At 38.6% G+C, this 18,954-nt stretch overlaps 1 protein-coding gene across 7 annotated transcripts in view; it reads right to left on the bottom strand.

Annotated features, from left to right (window-relative positions):
• Positions 1 to 18,954, bottom strand: part of Dcx (doublecortin) — an 80,035-nt gene that overhangs the window by 43,100 nt on the left and 17,981 nt on the right. For all 7 annotated transcript variants that reach the window (XM_042269010.2, XM_076562890.1, XM_042269006.2 and 4 more), the window contains exon 3: positions 18,413 to 18,753. In XM_042269010.2, the coding sequence (XP_042124944.1) occupies positions 18,413 to 18,753 (341 nt within the window). The remainder of the gene's footprint in view (positions 1 to 18,412; positions 18,754 to 18,954) is intronic.

Below are 18,954 nucleotides of genomic sequence, written 5' to 3'. Positions count from 1 at the left end.
AAGACAGAGTCAGGGTGGAGTCAGAGGAGACACCAGCCCTGCTACCCATGGAGCAACAAGACGCCAGCAGACTGGCCATGTGGAAACATATAGATTAATAGAAATGGGTTAGTTTAAGATGAAAGAGCTAGCTAGCAAGAAGCCTGAGCCATAGGCCATAAAGTTTGTAATTAATATAAGCCTTTGTGTGTTTACTTGGGACCAAGGGACTGGGCAGGACACAGGAAAACTTCTGACTAAACTCTGGGTGGGGATGGGGGATTAGGAATCATTGCTGGCATGTAATAACTACTAAATAAACAGTATCCATTCAGTATTACTGTTCTTATTTTGCAGATGCTGACTTAGTAATTTATTTAGATTCACAATACACGCCTACACATAACACTCTAAGCTGGATTCCTTCTACCTTGTTCTGTCATATTCAAGCCAAGCTCTTTAGAATAATAGGTATGGGTTTCCTGTTTGTCCTTTTCCTAGTACACAGTAAATTTAAAATCTATTAAAGTATACCAATATCTGAAAGTATGTGCCCATATGTGCGATAACAACACATGAACATACAAAACTTTACTCTGAATGTTATTAAAATAGAGTCAACGCCATGTTGAGAATCTTAAAGTAGGTAAAAAGAGCCAGTGCCCAGTGGTCAGCACTGGAGGACATGTTAAGGTTGGGCTATTCCCTACTAGCACTCTGAATCCATCTGTTTATTTGAGCATAGCCTGGAGTAGCTTTTAGAAATGTTGTGATAACATATTCACAGAGAATCCAGGCATTGGAGAACATATGGACCCATGGATTCTTTTACATTGCTTATATGGATATACATGAATACAATTTCCTTGTAAACAATGTGTTATTTTATAAAATTGAACATTCTAAAATGATGCTTTGCAGATTTTGAACCTAACTACCCTCAAATTCACTCTTCATTTTTCCAGAATATGCTCTATTTTGAAGAAAGGAATTATTTCTGACCACCTATTTGGGTGCCCATGGTACTTCACTTCCAATTGTAACCACACAATGGAAAAATACAGATGGAGAATTGATGGTAAGAGGAAGAAAGAGGCCAAGTGATCTATGAACCAGTGAACTCCCTTACTGCCATTTTAGATAGCATCCCCTCTGGTGGCCACAGTTCTTACAGAAGACAATTTTCTACAGAAGAGCTGGCAATAAATCCAATTTGTAGCAAATGACTCTGGCCCTGAAATCTGGTGACACTAGCCTTTTGTTTCTCCTAATTTCACAATTATGTAAACCAACCATGATTGTGTATGCTTAGAATCCCAGTGCTTGGGATACTGAGAAAGGGGAGGATTGCCATGAGTATGAGGCCATACAAGATTATATAATGAGTTCCAGATCATTCTGGGAGAGATAGCAAGACTTCATCTTTTAAAGAAATCTATATTTGCACATTCAAATACAAATGAATGTATATAACTTTGGTAGTCTCTGAATATGACCTGTGAACTGTACCAGTGTTAATGGCCTGGTTCTGAGGGTGCACACTTCTGTATGTACCTATGTAAAGGATTACTATTAAGAGTAGTACCTTTTCTGTACTATTTTTGCAACTCTCCACAAATCTCTCACTATTTCATAGTAAAAGGATTTTTAAAAATAAAGCCAAAGTTTTCTATAAGTACTCAAGGTACTGCAAGATGCTTGTGTATCCTCATACCTTACAATGCTTGATAAGACAATTTCTGAATACTGCACTAGACTTGTGGTTTTGCTTGCTTTCTTTTGAAACATTCCTTTCGTATTTTTTCACTTTGACAGTGAGGTACTTGGAAGATGATCCTTTGCTCTTAAGTAAATACACACTTTACGTCAAATCCTCTTTGTTAGAATAAAATACAGTTACTTGAACTATGAGTACTGTTTCCCTGCTACTCCAATAGAAAATCTCCAAAGGAAGGCAGTAGTCTATAAAAAGCATAATTACTCTGGTCATTTTGGCTAAGTGGCATGATTTGATTGCCAAATTCATTAAATTGTCTCCCTTGGGAAATGAAACAGGAAAAGGACAGACTACTGTGGCAATCCAGCATCTCTTCCTTTGACTATCTATATTTCTCCCAAAGATTCCTGTGTTGAACATAAACCACATTCAGCACCATGGACAACACACTGGGTGCCAGCTACCATGGTAAGCAGGATGGGGGTGGTCATTAGCTCCATGAGCTGCCCTCTTGAATCAGCTTCTCTTCCTTTAGTAATAAGATACTTATAAACACAGTGGGATGATATTTTTGTTTAACATTGTAAGAAGAATCAAAATGAGAAAGAGAAAGTACTTTTGGAAACATGAGGTTTTAAAGGAAAAAAAACATAATTGAAGTCAGCTATAGATCAAATCAATTTATGCAGATGAGATGCGTCCTTAGCCAATTCTTCCTACATTCTAGCACCCTCATTAAACACCACCTTTTGTCTAGTGGCAATATGAAGCATGCACATAGCAGTCAGAGGACTTGCTGAAGCTTACAGAAACCTTCATGGATCTTAAAATGCCTTGCCAAAACTACCTAAGGAGAACAGGAGATATCAGAAAATAAGAGAAGCTATAAAGACAAATGAAGTTATAAACATAATGAAAATTTCTATGCTGTGGCATAAAGCTTACCCCCCAAACTAATTCAAAACAAATCCCTGAGAAAGGGAATAAGAAGATAAGGACATTTTAAAATAAGCCACCAAACACTGGAGCTTGACATCACCATGCAGAACCTATGGAGGTGGGAGTTGAAGTGGTCTGCACAGTTCTCTCACTCAGTGGTTCTCAAATGTGTTTGCTCTAAGTAACCAGGATGGTTGTGGAAAAAAAAATAGATTGTGTGTCCTAACACCCAGTTCCTCATTCCAAAGAACTAACTTGAAGCCTGATATTCTACATTTATAACAAAACCCAAGCTTTGCTCATGCTGTTGAGGGAACAGAAAACACATCTGAGAAACCACTATCTTATGGATTGGGAAAGGAAACTGAGTGCTAAAAGAGCAATAATTCTGCCCAATGTCACTCAACTGATTGAGCCCATTCATCCAGTCCTGTAATTTGTGCTCCCTGATTTGTAATCATGTGCCTCTCACAGTGTACCACATTTCAGTCTAATCACTATACTAGTATATGATCAATAACTAGAAAGGAAACAAAGTACTAAAGGTGGATTTTGCCTTTTCTTTCTGTGGCTCTCTAAAAACCTCTCTCTGGCCTACAGTGTTTAGCAGCACTAGACCCTGCACTCAGAGATCCTCACATGCTATGCAAGCCATCTATCAGTAAGCTACAGCTCCAACTCTTGGCTTCTGCTTCTACCATACTAGTCAAAACAACCCTAGAATCATCCATTTCTTCACTTGTATTATTTTTGTATCAATTCCATACAACCTTCATACCAAATTTATTTCATACAGGTTAGGGTTGATATCTTTGTCAGATAAAAAAATGCAAGCTGCCGGTTCACTTGAATGTCTCATTGTTTTTATAAAGGTAACTTCTGAGACAGGATCTCACTAACAGGCACATACTGGTCTCCAATTCAGTAACGCCTTTGCCAAGATCTGCCATTATCAGAGTATACCAGCACACACAGCTTGAATCTAAAAATCTAAAGGCACCCTGCATTATTTAACTTTTCAGCTCGAATCCTAAAGAAAAAGGCAATTCATGAGAAGGGGGTTAACTCAGCTCACAGTTCAGCTGTGCCTTTGCTGCCCCAGGCAGGCAGTCAAAGGCTAAAGAACACCTGACCTCCAGCCTTTACTTCTAGTCTGCTCAGCTTGTTGGGGCTAGAGTAGAAAGGCTGTGATTTGAATATCAGCAAAAAGAAAGAAAAAGAAAAAAACCAAAGCAGCAGCTGAACTGTTACTCTCCAGCAGTTTTTATTTCTATGAAAAGTTTGATTCTGGTTTCATGCCCTGTGATTAACCAAAACAAGAGGAAGACAAATAAAAATTCTGTACAGCTGTTTCATACTGACAGCCCTGACCTTCCCAGCTGAGGGTTCTTTGTGCTGAGAAATTGTTTCCTAGCAACCAGGCCTCGCAGCTGCCAGACTCCTAACACTGAAAGCATGACTTATAGAAAGAAAGCCAGGAGAAGAAGGGTGGGGTGGGGCCTGCATCAATCTGAGCTTTGTCTTGGGGTCTAATACTATGCTAGAGTGGGAGAAGATAAGCAGGAACTGAAGCCCCTTCCTGTCGTGAACTAATGCCAAATCAGGCTGCTTGGGTTCAGCTTTCTGTCACCTCCACCTGTTCCAGCAATCACTGCTAGGTGTGAAAATGAGAGGGTTAAAGAAAGGTGGGTGGGAGTGCAGATGTTTCCCAGTAATATCAAATACACTGTGTGGTGTGCATGGCTTTTATTCTTTAACAGTGATGCATGTCTTCCATATTTAATGGTTGAACCTGTCTCCTCTCCTCTCCTCTCCTCTCCTCTCCTCTCCTCTCCTCTCCTCTCCTCTCCTCTCCTCTCCTCTCCTCTTGTCTTTGCCTCTTTTTCCTTTCCTCTTCCTTCGCCTTTCTTCTATCCCTCTTTCTCCACTTTTCTGCATAAAAGAAATGAACACCAAAAGACCTAAGAGTACTCTGAACAACTTGAAATCTCACTCCACTTTGACATTACCTTAAGGTTTGGGCAGCAGAAAGGAGGCAGGGTTGTGAGACTATTAAGGAACCAGGTGAAAGAACCAGGTCATGTATAGTAGCTGTCCTAACCCAGGAGAGCCTAAAAGATCAGTAATTGAGACTACACGGTAGAATGCAGTTCAGACAGGGATCACGGAGTCAATGAACATATAAATCAAAAAGATAATGGGTCTACAAAAGGTCTAATTTAATTGATCTCAGAAAGAGCCCATCATCTCATTTGTGTGTGTGTGTGTGTGTGTGTGTGTGTGTGTGTGTGTGTGAGAGAGAGAGAGAGAGAGAGAGAGAGAGAGAGAGAGAGAGAGAGATGGGGTTTTGCTATGTATCCCCAGCTGTCCTTGAACTCTCATGAGAGTCTCCTCGACTGAGATTCTATAATACCAGTATGTATGTACTACTGTGCCCAACACCATCATCTGTCTATTTCAAACATTTGTTTTGTAGAACATGTGCCCAATATTTAGAATCTCTAAATGCTGAAATCGAAAGGTTAGCTCACTGGATTTCATACAGTAACACTTATATGAATTCATCTGATTAAAAATGTAGATTCCCGAGTCCCACCCTATAAGAAGCAAGTCCTGAGTGAATGCGTGTTGTTGACAAGAGCATGCCCATGTCAAGGATGTAGCCCCAGCCTCATGGAAATGCAGTCTTCCTAGGTGTGGCTCAAGGAGATGGCAAAGCCTTTCTCTGATCTAGGAGAATGTTGACGATGTGCAGAAAATGTTCACCTTAGCTATCTTCCCCCAGATGTTTGACTGCTTCCCTACAGAGCCTAATCCTACTGTGATTAGCTATCCTTGCCTCCTTGTTCAGCTGTATATAATAACTTGCCCTCCTTGCTATCTGTATATAATAACCCTGCCTTCCTGTTCAACTGTATATGGTAAACACACAGAGCCTCCAGGGTGCTGTGGCTTCTCCATCTGAAAGCCCAGAGCACCTGACACCAGCTTGTCTGTATGTGGGTCTGCTGTTAATTTATTTTCTTTCTTATTACCTCTAGTTAGGATTCCAGGACCCAAGCCATGAGAGGATGCAGTACGTAAATAAATCTGATTTATCAAGTCTGGGATAAAATCCCTTTTTTTACATAGGTTCTCACTATGTTCTAGACTGGCCTGGAATATTTTACATAGACTAGGCTAGCTCTGAACTCACAGAGACCTGCCTGCCTCTGCTTCTTAAGTGCTGGGATTAAAGATATGTGCCACCACACCAGGCCTAGAGTCTGTTTTTAACTAACATTTCCAATAAGATTTCCATATGGATCCTAATATTTGTGACCTAAGTGCAACAGTGGCCAAATATTGGCTTATAATTTTTTCTTAACAGAAATCTTAATTAAGATTTTCTTAATACAACCAAATATTCCTTTTCATGTCACCAGTTAACTCCAAAAGATCTAATTTCCCATTTCCTATTGTACCCAGGCTGTGTCTTGCTTTGTTTGCTTTGTTCTTCTATTTTGAGTTTTAGCTTATCAATTTCTGCAAAGAAACTAGTTAGTATTTTGACTTGGAGCATTGAATCAGTAGATCAATTTGGGGAGTACTGTCACCTTAGTGGGATTGTAGATCCATATTAGAGCTGCTTCGAATGCCTCTTTAGTTTTCTCCTCAATTGTCAGTGTATATACACTGTGTGTGTGTGTGTGTGTGTGTGTGTGTGTGTGTGTGTTAAGATTTCATCCTTTTTGTAAAATAACTGTTAATTATTTGTGATTTAGCTAAAGCTAGCTTATTTATCTCTTGCCATTGATGTGAAAACTCACATTCTAAGAGATTAAATGGCTGCCTAATTGGTTGAACAGCAACATAATAATTGGACTACACTGTAAGCCCTGGCTTTCTCAATCAGAGTCAAAGGTCTTTTCCACAGCTCACTCTTTCTTTGTTCCTGAAAATGAGTACTTTGTTATGTGTATTGGCTTGCTTTAGTTTAGGTTTGAGTTTTGAGACAGGGTCTTGCTAGGTACCCTAGGCTGGCTTTGTACTTACTACATGGCTCAGGCAGGCCTCAAACTCATTTTCATATTGCCTTCACCTAACCAATGTCAGAATTACGGTATGCACCACAATGCACTGGTAAGATAAAGATTTTATGGAAAAGGTGTTCTTGAAAAAAAATTGTTAGTTTTGTGCTTGGAATATAGTTACTTTTTACCTCTTTTCTATATTCCAAACCCATCTAATAGTAAGTTTGATGGAGCCTATTTGATGTCCTGATAGTTTTAGCACTATTTTTATTTTAGCAGAAATTGTCATTGTTCAAATATTTGTGTAGCATTTGTTTCCTGGATCAAAGTGCACTTGGAGAACCTACAATGCAATACAAAGACTTGGACAGGGTATAATGTCAAATGACAATCCTGGTGAATGGTCCACAGCATAGAAAACCTCAGCATTTGGGGTGATAGAAAATTACCTGTGTGTACCAGTATCCTTGTAAGACTTTTGTAGGATGGAGTGGAGAGACCGGCATGGAATAAAGCAGCATTGCCCTCAAGACTTGGGCCGGTAGCTAGCTCGTCATTCTGTCTACTTTATGAAGAAGACGGTCCCATCCAGAGTAGATTTTTAGAAAAGAAATCCTCTTTTAAAAAAAAAAAACATGTGTTTTGTATGTTCAAGGAGAATATGTCATTCGCTGATGTTTACTTGCAAATGGGAAATGTCTATAATAAGCCATTAAGTCCTAGTAACTGTGCTTGTCCAAAGTTGAAATCCCTCAGCGCCTACTTGCTCTGAAAATTAGGCTACGTGTCAAAAAAACAAAATCCAACAGAACACAGGAGGCCTCCAGTTACAGCATGCATTGAAAGATACAGGTTCTTATTTCTAATCCACTCTAAAGAGCTTTTGGATGATGCAAAAATATTATTCCAATTTCCTAATGTAGCTATCTAATGCAAACCTTTGATTCTTGAAATGTACATGTAATCCAGCTGCCTGCCAGTAATTGATAAGGTTTCTGATACATAGAAATTCAAGAGAGGAATTCAACTATGCCTTTCTGACAGCTGCTGTGTGCTTTACCTCAAGTAGATGAAGAAAAGTTGGACAGATTTAAGATGTTTCAAAAAGATTACTGCTTGCCTCACATCTGTGTTTGTAGGAACCTAATTAGCATGTGGTGAACTTCGGGAATGGATTTTGCTTTATCAGTAAGCTTGCTATGGGGAAAGAACACTGACCTAGGGGGCCAAGAAATCTGAATTCTAGTTCTGGCTCTGCTATGGATCAGTTATGCGATACTGGGTGAGGTCATGTAATGGAATATCAGATTCTGTGTCTGGCAAATGGAGAGAACTGTTCAGTCAACCCCATTTGTGTTGTTGTGACAATTGATAGACAATAAAAGTATGAAGTATAGGATGAACAGAAATCTGTTATCACTGTTCAATCTCCTTCTTCCAGCTGTTATCACTGGAATGTTTGCCAAGACTCACGCACTATGGGGAACCACTATGCCAGCTGATGTCAGAGGAGGGAACAAGCTTGCTTAATCCAAATCATACCCCACATTTGTAACATGCCTTCCACCTCACAGAGCATTTTTACATACATATCTTATATAAGATCCTCAGTACTCTTCTTCATTTGGCGCGGCAGCAGTGGCTTCCTCAAAGGCAGAAAATGAAAAAGCAGCTCACACATCTTAATATATTCCCAGCATCTTGTGAAATGTCAGGCAGAATACATGTTTGTTACATCAGTGGATTCTAATTCCTCTCTGCATTTTACAGATGGAAAACCAAAGGCAGGTAGGTATGCTGGGAAGACAGACTCAAAATACTCGGCAATAACATAACAAAGGTCTGATAAGCTGTCTGATATTCTCAATATAATTGATACTAAAACAAGGTTTGTGAATCACGAAATGAGGTAAGCATGCATCAAGCCTCATCTTGCACTGGGCCATTTTGCTCTCAGAAATTTTCACAACAAAAATGATCTCTCAGACAGTGACAAATATAGCTCAGCAACATGAAACTAAATAAGGAAACCAGAAAATCCACTTAACACTGAACTTCTCACTTTCATACAGAAGTATGAGAGACAACGGGTAGATCTAATTAAATACAGAATATGTGGAAATTGGGGAGCATCTTCAGTAGTAATTACCTTGACTTTCCAGGTTTTGGAGTGTGGTGCCTAGAAACTAACTCAGTGCAAGCTGACATGAACCAGGGGCAAGGGAAGTTCCCTCTCACCCAGGAAACAGTGTCTCATACTAGGCTAAAATTTCTGAGTGTCATTCAGCTTCCAATCATGATTATGCCCCAGACAGATAATTATACTACAAATATGCTAAAGCTGTCTAAATAACGTCCTCTGCTATGGATCTGTCATCCTCTGTTTTGTTTTTCCTGTGAAAATGTGAATTTTTAGGACAATGTATGTTATCTTCTTTTACTGGGAATTCAATCCAATGATGCATATTCTGGCAATTGAAGTAGAACACTTATTGCTAACTTAGAGGGACCAGAAAAACAGGATAAAAATAAGACTTGGTCCACAGTTCTTTAATTTCATTTAGTGACTTAGGAATACTTTAATTGGTAATTAATATTTTCTGATTCTGTTGCTGTGATGATCCCTTACAAATGGACATCATGCTACTCAGACCACTTTTCTTGGATATTTTGATGTCGAAGTTCCATTGTATCTCTAAAATTTTATGATCTAAGATTGGTCTTTATGGCTCTGATATTCCTTCAGTTCATACTACTCACAACTCTCCCTCAGGTCATTCCTTCACCCATTCAACATGCAATACACATTGAACATATCCCAATTCCTAAACAGTGCTCAAGGTTTTAAGGAAACATTCATGAGCAAGGGAGAGGCCTATGTCTGCAATAGTTGTATGTGTGTTCACCTGAAATATTAAATACTTTTTCTAGTCTTGCCATTGTCTCCATTTACTAAAGTGTCAACACCTCAAGGCTGAGTATTTTTTCCTTCTGCTGCCTATATAGAGTAGAACAGTGCAGAACAGTGCCGTGCTTAGCCATCATGAAGAGCCGCCAGACATAGTTCTCATTAATGAAATCTATTATTGAGAATGACATGAACAAATTGGAAAAACAAGGCATTTTGCTTATTCTTTAGTTAAAGATAATTAAAATTGGTTGATTATCAGAATTGTTACGAGTATGCAGTTACTTCTAGACATTGCCAGGGGGTGCATTAAGCTGGACAATTTGCTGTTCTTCCAAATCTGAGTTTTGGGATCACAGAACTTTAAGTGTAAAGGGAATTGGATGTGTAGAATTGTTTCACTGTGGAAGGAACTTTTGGCGAGTCCATTTTGTGGACAGAAACAGATGAAGACTAAGGGAGTGGCAGTAGTTGGATCTACAATAGTCCAGCTCTTTAATAGCAGAGCAAATATCTCTGGGTTCCTTGTCTAGGGCCCTTTGCACTATTTCTTATTGAAGTTCAAGGCTTGCCACATGTTATCTGCCAAGTATTATCAATGACTTTAGACTCCAAACTGAAAACTCTTCTCTGGTTCTCTAGCCTGCTTGCTTGCTCTATGTGTTTCAACTTTATTAGTCTCCCTAATCACATGACCCAACTCCATAAAATAAAATCTCCGTATATTGATCTATCCTATGAGTTCTACTTATCTATAGAATTCTGATCAACACATACTTAATATAGTAAATATATTGGAGAGGAAGACTAAGTTCTGCAGCTCTGTAGCTAAAAACAATGCCTTGTAACAACTTCCAAACAGCCACAGAGGACTGAGTAAACTCAGCACAAAGGAATCAGAAATGTTTCAGTGCATAGGAATACTAATTACCCACAATTTGATCACTGCACAATGTACACATATATCAAAATGTTTTGATCATTGCAAAATGTACACATATATCAAAATATGTTTTACACCATAAATATAGGTAATAATGGATCAATAAAAGATTTTGGATTTGTGGTGGTGTATGGTCTCTGTCACATTTTTTATCACTTTCTTTTAAAACCTAGCATTTAATGGCCTCTAATCTTCTATATTTTGAATAATGGAAAATCAAGTTCTTCTATATATTCCTAGAGACTGCAAACTCTGATCAACCTTAATTCTTTCTAATTGTATTCAGTCTGATTACTCTGATTTTATATTCCCACTAGCTCTGCCTTTTGTATGAAGACTTCCAGGGCCCGTATCCTTTACACTGATGCTGTATGTATTACATCCACAAACCTAGCTACTCCATACCACTCTGTTCTATTTCACGCTGGGGTTTGACAAGGGCAAGGGCAATATGGAACAGATGCTGTCATTCTTGAAAGCCACATTCAGCTGGAGGAATAGGAGCCTATTGATTTAAACAGATTTTTTACTCTACAAGAAGGGAGGAGGATGATTGCTGTCTGACCTCAAGGTCCCCAGTATGGTCCCTGTAGAATAGCCTAAGTCGATACTACTCATTGAACTGAACCAGAGCCAGGGCTGTTAAACTGGTTGAAGGTGGGTGTGTGAACTTTTTTCCTCCTAGGTTATAGCAATTGCCTCCGGAGTCCTGCTTACAAAAATTTTAAATCAAGTATGGCTATGTAAAGTAAATTCCCATCAGAGAATCCCATAAATTCTTATTTTCCATATTAGTTCATCCGCAATTTCAACTTCCACCGGCTTCCAGATGGGGTTTATTGGTAATCTTTTAGCCAACAAACTCCTTATCGGGCAATATAACAGCAATGTAGCATTCAGAACCTCATGCCAGGCTGAGTGACTGCTGCTAAGGAGATTTATGGTCGGAGTTGAGATAAAAGTATCTATATTAATTGCCACTAAATACAGACATGAGATAAAAATAAACCATCCTCTTCTCTCTGGATAAACTGCAACAATCCATCTTATTGCTAATCAACTTTCATTCCACCTTCAGAGCTGTCTTCTGAGAGCTGCAGGCTAAAGGACAGAAGCAATTCCAGCCTGGAAATGGATTGGAGCCATCCATCAGTCTCAGGAGTGGCTTATGGAAGCTGCTGAGGAAGCAGATCTCTATTTCCTACCTTGAGTCTAGCACACTAGAAAATGCCTACTAGCAATGACTTTTGACCCAGGTTTGTACACTGGGTAAAATATATTAGAACTGGAGGAAGAGAACTGTCTTTCTTGGTAATTCTCAATCGTCAACTGGTAGATCCAAGAAGCTCCTACAATTTTGGATTTTTTTTCAGACAGGAATTCTCATTCACTACTTACTGCAAGTGAACTCACAATGTGAATCTAGGCTTCAGCTAGTCCAGGGCTGGTTATCCATTAGGAACAATAGGCATGGTACCTGGCTGGGATCCACAATACTTTTATGGGCCAGTAAAATGTATCTGATTTCTCTTCAGAACAGAAACAGGTGAGGACTGAGGATATAGTTTAGTTGGTAGAGTGCTTGTCTAGTATATATAAAGCCTTGGGTTTTATTCCTAGCACCATACAAAACCTGACTATAGTGGCCCACGCCAGCAATCTTAGCACTTAGAAAGTAGAGGCAGAAGGTTCATAAGTTCAAGGTCATCCTCAGCTATCTAGTGAGTTCAGTGCTATTCTAGGCTACATGAGACATGGCCTGCCCATTTCAAAAACAAAACATAAAAGAAACATAACTGAAGTCATATTGAAGAAAATGTTTAAATGCATAATATTAATACATTCCCTTTTATATGAAATGCATTAGTAAGTTTTTAATGCAGAACAGAATTCATAAAATCAAAAGTGCTCAGGGCCAAGAAGAACTGCAATGCATTCCAAAGTATATCAAGTATTCCAAAAGACCCAATCTAAAGGGTAGATTGCCCACTAGGTAACAATGGGGGAAAATACAAGCATCAGTTCCGAGCAGGTGACAAGTCAGACACTTGAAACATTAAGCAAAACAAAGATGCATCCTCTTTGGGAAAAGCGAGAGGAAGCTCACCAGTCAACTGCCATCATGCATAAACTGTGGAGGCAAATATTTTAGCTTTCTAGCAAGGCTGTAATACCTTAGGTGAATAGGACCAGAACTGTCCAGACATACAAATGTTTATATTTGAGTTCATGGGATGAGGCAGCCAATACTTAAAAGAAACTGGGGCATGCGTGTGTATGTAGATACAGATTGAGTTCAGAAGGTACTGGTCTTGGGCCCCAAACCTTGTATAAAAACTGTTACCTTCCTGGGCAAAGTGTTCAGCCTTCTAGGGTTTGCCAAATTGTCGCCATCTGTAGAAATCTGGACTTTGGGCAATAGAAGCTGTACAGTCTAGTTAATTAGCACCACCTATGGAAGTTAGCACTGACTAGTAACGCTAATTGACTTTCCCATAGACTCTGCAGCATGGGCTTATGGAAGGGGTACTGGTTTATACAGGACTAAATCTAATGTGCAAGATCAAAACCTAGCAAATTGATGTTGCTATCTCTTTATCACTGTGCTTAGAGAAGCCAAACGTTGAAGTCCAGGACCAAAGGATTTTCCTAATGTCTTTTGACTCTGGAAGGCTTTAAATATATCATCTAGAAAAACCACCCCCATTTTTTTTTATCTCTATCATTCTAGCGATTGTGTCAGAGATGAGTGCTCTCAAGCCTGGTCTGGCCTATGGGAGGGTGGCTGTTACCTCTGTGATTAGCAATGTTCTAGGTAAAAAAGCCTTGTTCCAGATTTGAAGCCCTGTCAAAATGCAGTGGTACCTGTTTTCTTTCCATATAAACATTTCTCTGGGCCTTTAAGGTTTTTCTTCTTCAAGATGCTCTAATTAAAATGCAAATAAATACCTAAAGCAGAGGCCAGTGATTCCTCATGTGTTTTGACCATATGGTCACCTGTTTTTTTAAGTTTTGTTGTTCAAAATAGTTTGAGGAACACTAGCAGGTTACTTTGACCATGTCTTCTTTGAATCTTTATAGAATAAAGCAATATACCGTGCAATGCTATGTTATAACATAATTTAGGAAATGTGCTCTAAATTGATCATTGCTGATCTTGTGTTGAAAATTAAATTGTTATCACCTTATCAGCTAAATCTATGTGCTGAAATCAAGGCCCTGAGAAAATCAAACCAAGGAACAGTCTAATATATCCAGAGGTAAGGCATTAACTGATAATACAGAAGAACACTGTGGGAATAAGGGCTTGCTTTACATGTTAAAGTGAATATATGGAGTGAGGTATACAGGAATGGTATTCAGCCAACTCCATATAAGAGAAAAAATAGGAAAAGAAACTATAGATCAATGGACAGGCAAGTTTTGATGGATCCAGCATAAGGTGTTGCCAGGAAACCAGGTTTCTTACACTCTCACGTAATTGTGACTCCATTTTGCCAGTTGCCTTCAAGGTTCTCACTGAGCCATCTGCTCAAGAGGGGAGTTTTCCTTCCTTTAGCCACAAAATGACCATTCCAATCACCTGAATTTGATTAATTTACAATCCGTACTGTATTTCAGAAAAAAAAAAAACAAACAAACACTGCCACATTGACATAACTGCCCAATCCTGACTAAAAACTGTTCTCCTGGCCTCTCTGGACACACCTTCACATTATTTCTCAGGATTCTCTGTAACATATCGTGTCCCACCTTTCACCCATTCCATTCACACAAATCCAACAGAGAGTCTTCAGAGTTTGGGGCAATTAGTCACGTCACATACATCCTTGCTGAACTCATCTACTTGCCTATTTTAGCTACAGTTGTTTACAAGTTACTTTTAAATTTGTATCCCCACCCCAGACCCTGAGATCCACACCCATTTGTAGCTCTTCTGGATTGTTTACTTAGATGCAGCAAAGCCCCAGAACTCAGTATATGTAGAGTCCACTTTATTGCACTGAATCTCCTTAATCTCTTTGAATGGCCCCACCATCCACCCCATACACCTTAGGCATAAACCTCAGAATCGCTTGAATTGTCTTTCTCTTTCACTTACGATAAATAGAAGTGTAAGAATGATCACCTCAATGATGCTTACCTTTGCATAATTTCCTTTCCTCGAATTATTGTTATAGTGAAATGTCATCATTTTGTGTTACATGACAAAACATTTTATGGTGTCATTAAGGTTACTTAGTTGACATTGCAGTAATCAAAGGAGAAATAATATCATGGCATAAATTAATGAAATATAAATATAAAAATAATAAGAGTCAGTGAGAGAAAGTACTGGACAAACCCTCAGGCGAAGTAACAAAAAGAAAAAGAGGGAAGAAACAAATTAATAAAATCACAAATGAATGCAGATTACAAAGAAATCTAGAAAATCATTAGGTCATATCTTTAAAAAAAAAAAAAAACCAGAAATGGATGGTTTTTGACCTGCATGTAACCTACCAAAATTAAACCAAGATGAGATAAGCAATTTAAACAGACCTATAACGAGCAACAAGAGTGAAGCAGCAGAGTTAAAAAATAATTCCTGACCCAGACCTTGTTATACTTGACCTTAAAAAAAAAAAAAGTCAAGGCTTTAGAAACCGTTACATACATTAGAAAATGAAGAAACTCTTTTTATAAAGCCAGTATTCTGTTTCTACCCAAACCAGATAAAGATACAACAAAAAGAAAACTGTAAGCTAATCTCTTTGGTGGAGATAGATGTAAAAATTCTGCTTTTTTGTCTCAACAAATGGTACTGGAAAAATCAGATATTTGTGGAAAGAAGAGGGTGAGATAATGGGGGATGAATGTGATCAAATTGCAAAGTCATAGAGGCTCAAAAATGTCATTATGAAACACATTTATTGTGAAATGAATAATAACACCAATGAATGTTTAAAAATAAAATAGTGATGCCAAATGGGATTCTATCTACCCACACGAATCAATCATTCTTATCCAGCACCATGGTGCTCTGGAGCTACCACAGTTCTAATAGCCTGCCTGTTCTCTTGCTCTTGTTTGTGAATCTTCTACTTTCTACCCTTTAAATCATCCACATTGAGAAGAAAATGAAGACAAAAATTACAAGTTAGAAAATCTCCTTTTATCGTGGCTCTTTAGGTAACAAGACAATCTGAGTATAAGATTGGCACATACCATTTAGAGACAATCCTATAAAATAGTAGATTAAAGGTGGTGCACTCAGGAGGCAGAGGCAGGAGGATTTCTGAGAGTTCAAGGCCAGCCCAAACTCTAGGACTACATAGAAAGACCCTATCTTAAAAAAAAAAAAAAAAAACCACCTAACAAACAAACCAAAACCTAAACCTAAGGCTCAGAAAAAGTGACATGATTGGCCCCACAGCACATAGTTAGTGACTAAAAAGTGAAAAGCTAGAATTAGAGTCTTTGAATTCCATCTAGGCTTCTTTCTCCAGTTGATGAATGTCAGAAAGTGATTGTCTCTGTGAAAGATTAGAATACCAATCCAAATCTTTTGATTGAATTAACCAATTCCTGTCTCTATGAAAGATTAGAATACCAATCCAAATCTTTTGATTGAATTAACCAATTCCTGTCTCTATGACTGTCAATTAAGCATCACTTTTGTTTCTGTACTTACACACCATTATCATACCCTGCTATGATATTGTAGCATCTTCCCTAAAGAAACTGAAACTGATGCTTGAAGACATTGTAGAGGACTTCCATTATGTGAGGCCATGGAGGTGAAAACCCACTCATCATTGGACAGACACTTGCTTACTTAAGATCTGTACCTTACCTTTAACACGTTATCAGGAACAGTCAAGAATGCCAAAGTATGATCCATCTTCACACAATACTGGAAACCCATACTAAGAATAGTAGAGGTAAAGTAGACCAAGAGTACTAATACTTTTTAAGAGATATGTGAATATTAATAAATTTATTTGATAATGAACTGACCGCAAATGTGGAAGGTTAAGCTTTGTTTTTAATAGTGTTTGTGTGTGTGTGTGTGTGTGTGTGTGTGTGTCTATGAGCACTTGTGTGTGTGAGTGTTTGTGGTGTATGAATGCTTGTGGTAAGTGTGTATTTGTATGTTTGAATGCTTGTTGGGGTGTGTGTTTGCATGTGTGTGAATGTTTATAGTATGTGTGTGTATAATTTCTTATGGTAAGTGTGCTTGTGTGTGCATGTGAATTCTGTAGTAACTGTGTGTGTGTGTGCCTGCATGTGCTTGCGGGGTGTGTGTGAATGTTTGTGATGTAAGTGGAAATATTTGTGGTATATGCACATATGTGAATGCTTGTGGTGTGTGTGAATGCTTGTGGTGTGTGGGTGTTTGTATGTGTGTTTATGCTTGGGATGTGAGATAAAGAGAGAAAGAATGCTCATGGAGTATTGTGTATGTGTGTGTGTGTGTGTGTGCATGCGTGCATGTATGTGTGTGTGTGTGACACATGTGCCCATGTTTGTGTAGAGAACAGAAGGAAACAATGGGTATCATGCTCTATCACTCTCTGCTTATCCCCCTGAGACAGAGTCTCTCAGTGAACCTCGACTATAACCCATGGTTCTAGGCATCTTGGAGCACAAAAAGATGAAAGGTAGAAAAACACCAATTTATCAAAATTGCCAAGTGCATAGCATGTAAGTGACTTTTCCTGAAACTTGAAATCCTGTAGCATGCAATACATATTAGTAATTATGGGGAAAGGCATACTTCTGCATTTAAATACCTGTCAGTCATTTTGATATATAGAAATTTACATTTTAGAAACTATAATTATTCCATTATGAAAGATATTTTAAGAGGTAGGATTATGGACTGATAATCATCCACACTTGTCTTCGAGATGGGTCACCAAAATGACCATTTGAACCAATAGAACTAGCCACTGTTACAATTCTCTTGGAACATTTTTGTTACATATTTACAGATCTCCATGCTCACGAGAATGGTGCATCTGTCTTATGGAGACGCCTGGCTGCATTCTTTCCCAGATACTAATATAGGTAGTACTTCAGTAGTGTAACCAATGACATGAAGAACCTGATTTGGAGGGGAACAGATGGTAGCATCTTTCTTGGGCTAATTTTGGAATCCTGAAATAGTTCCTTTCTCACACAACCCATCCATGGAACCAAATTAAAACAGCTATGTCACATGGAAAAGGGAGAGAAACATATATCTTAGTGTAAGGCAAAGACAATGCACCCGAAATTTTACTGCTTTCCCCTTGTATACCTCCTTCCATATAAACATAAGGGTCACTTCAACTTCCTTTCATCCAAAAGGATGCAGAACACCATCATGGGAGTATCTTAAAAAATGAGTGGGACAAACCATATTTTTAGTTATATATATAAAATGATCAAGCTTGCTTCATGTTAGTTTTGAAACATTTTTTTCTTAGTGAATGAAGACCTGGGAGATAACTGACCGCTATGCCTGAGAAATCAAAAGTAAAAGGAATTTCAAAGCAGCCAATTTCTGGTTCATTGCTTTGTCTGTTGAGAAGATCTTTATCAAAAATGAGATGAAGAGTATCAGTTAAGGATGAAGGAATATGGAGGGAGAGACCCTCAACCATGAATAACGACTTATCAAAAATGAGCATCTAAAAACAGTGGTTCTCAAACTTCCTAATGCTGCTTTAATACAGTTCCTTGTGTTGTGGTGACCCCCAACCATAAAATTATTTTCATTGCTACTTTATAACTGTAATCTTGCTACTCTGGTGAATAGTGATGTAAATATCTGTGTTTCCCAATGGTCTTAGGTGAACCCTGTGAAAGGGTCCTGACTCACAGGTTGAGAACCACTGACCTACAGAGTTGGGAAAATGAGAAAAGTACTTTGTACAGGCACTGACCTGCTTTCCATCAAGGGTATAGAGTTTTTTGACAACTCCAGTTTCCAGCTTGATCGCTTCTGTGATGTCAGTGAGGACCTGCTCGAAAGAGTGGGCTGTTTTCTTGTTGAGAAGCACACGCACCGCCTTCCGAGGCTTGACCCCGCTGCGGATGATGGTCACAAGTTTGGGGCGCACAAAGTCCTTGTTCTCTCTGGCTTGAGCACTGTTGCTGCTAGCCAAGGACTGGGGAGCTTTCATGTTGGCAGATGTTTTTACGTTGACAGACCAATTGGGATTGACGTTCTTGGTGTACTCAACCTTTTTAAAGAAGTTATCAGAGGAACAGACATAGCTTTCCCCTAAGGGAAGAAATAAATAGTTAGGTGATTAGTTCAGTAGTAGATATGCAAATGCAAATCAAGCTACTATACACTCATATTGAAATAAGACTTTTGGTGAAATGTTGAGATAATAACCAACCAATGTCCAGTTCCTAAACAGGCCCTCTGACAACTCAAATTCTAAAGTAATCAGCTGAACATTCTTCAATAGAATGGCAT

Source organism: Peromyscus maniculatus, chromosome X, assembly GCF_049852395.1.
Source record: "Peromyscus maniculatus bairdii isolate BWxNUB_F1_BW_parent chromosome X, HU_Pman_BW_mat_3.1, whole genome shotgun sequence".
Taxonomy (NCBI): domain Eukaryota; kingdom Metazoa; phylum Chordata; class Mammalia; order Rodentia; family Cricetidae; genus Peromyscus; species Peromyscus maniculatus.
This window is presented reverse-complemented; position numbering and strand designations above follow the sequence as displayed.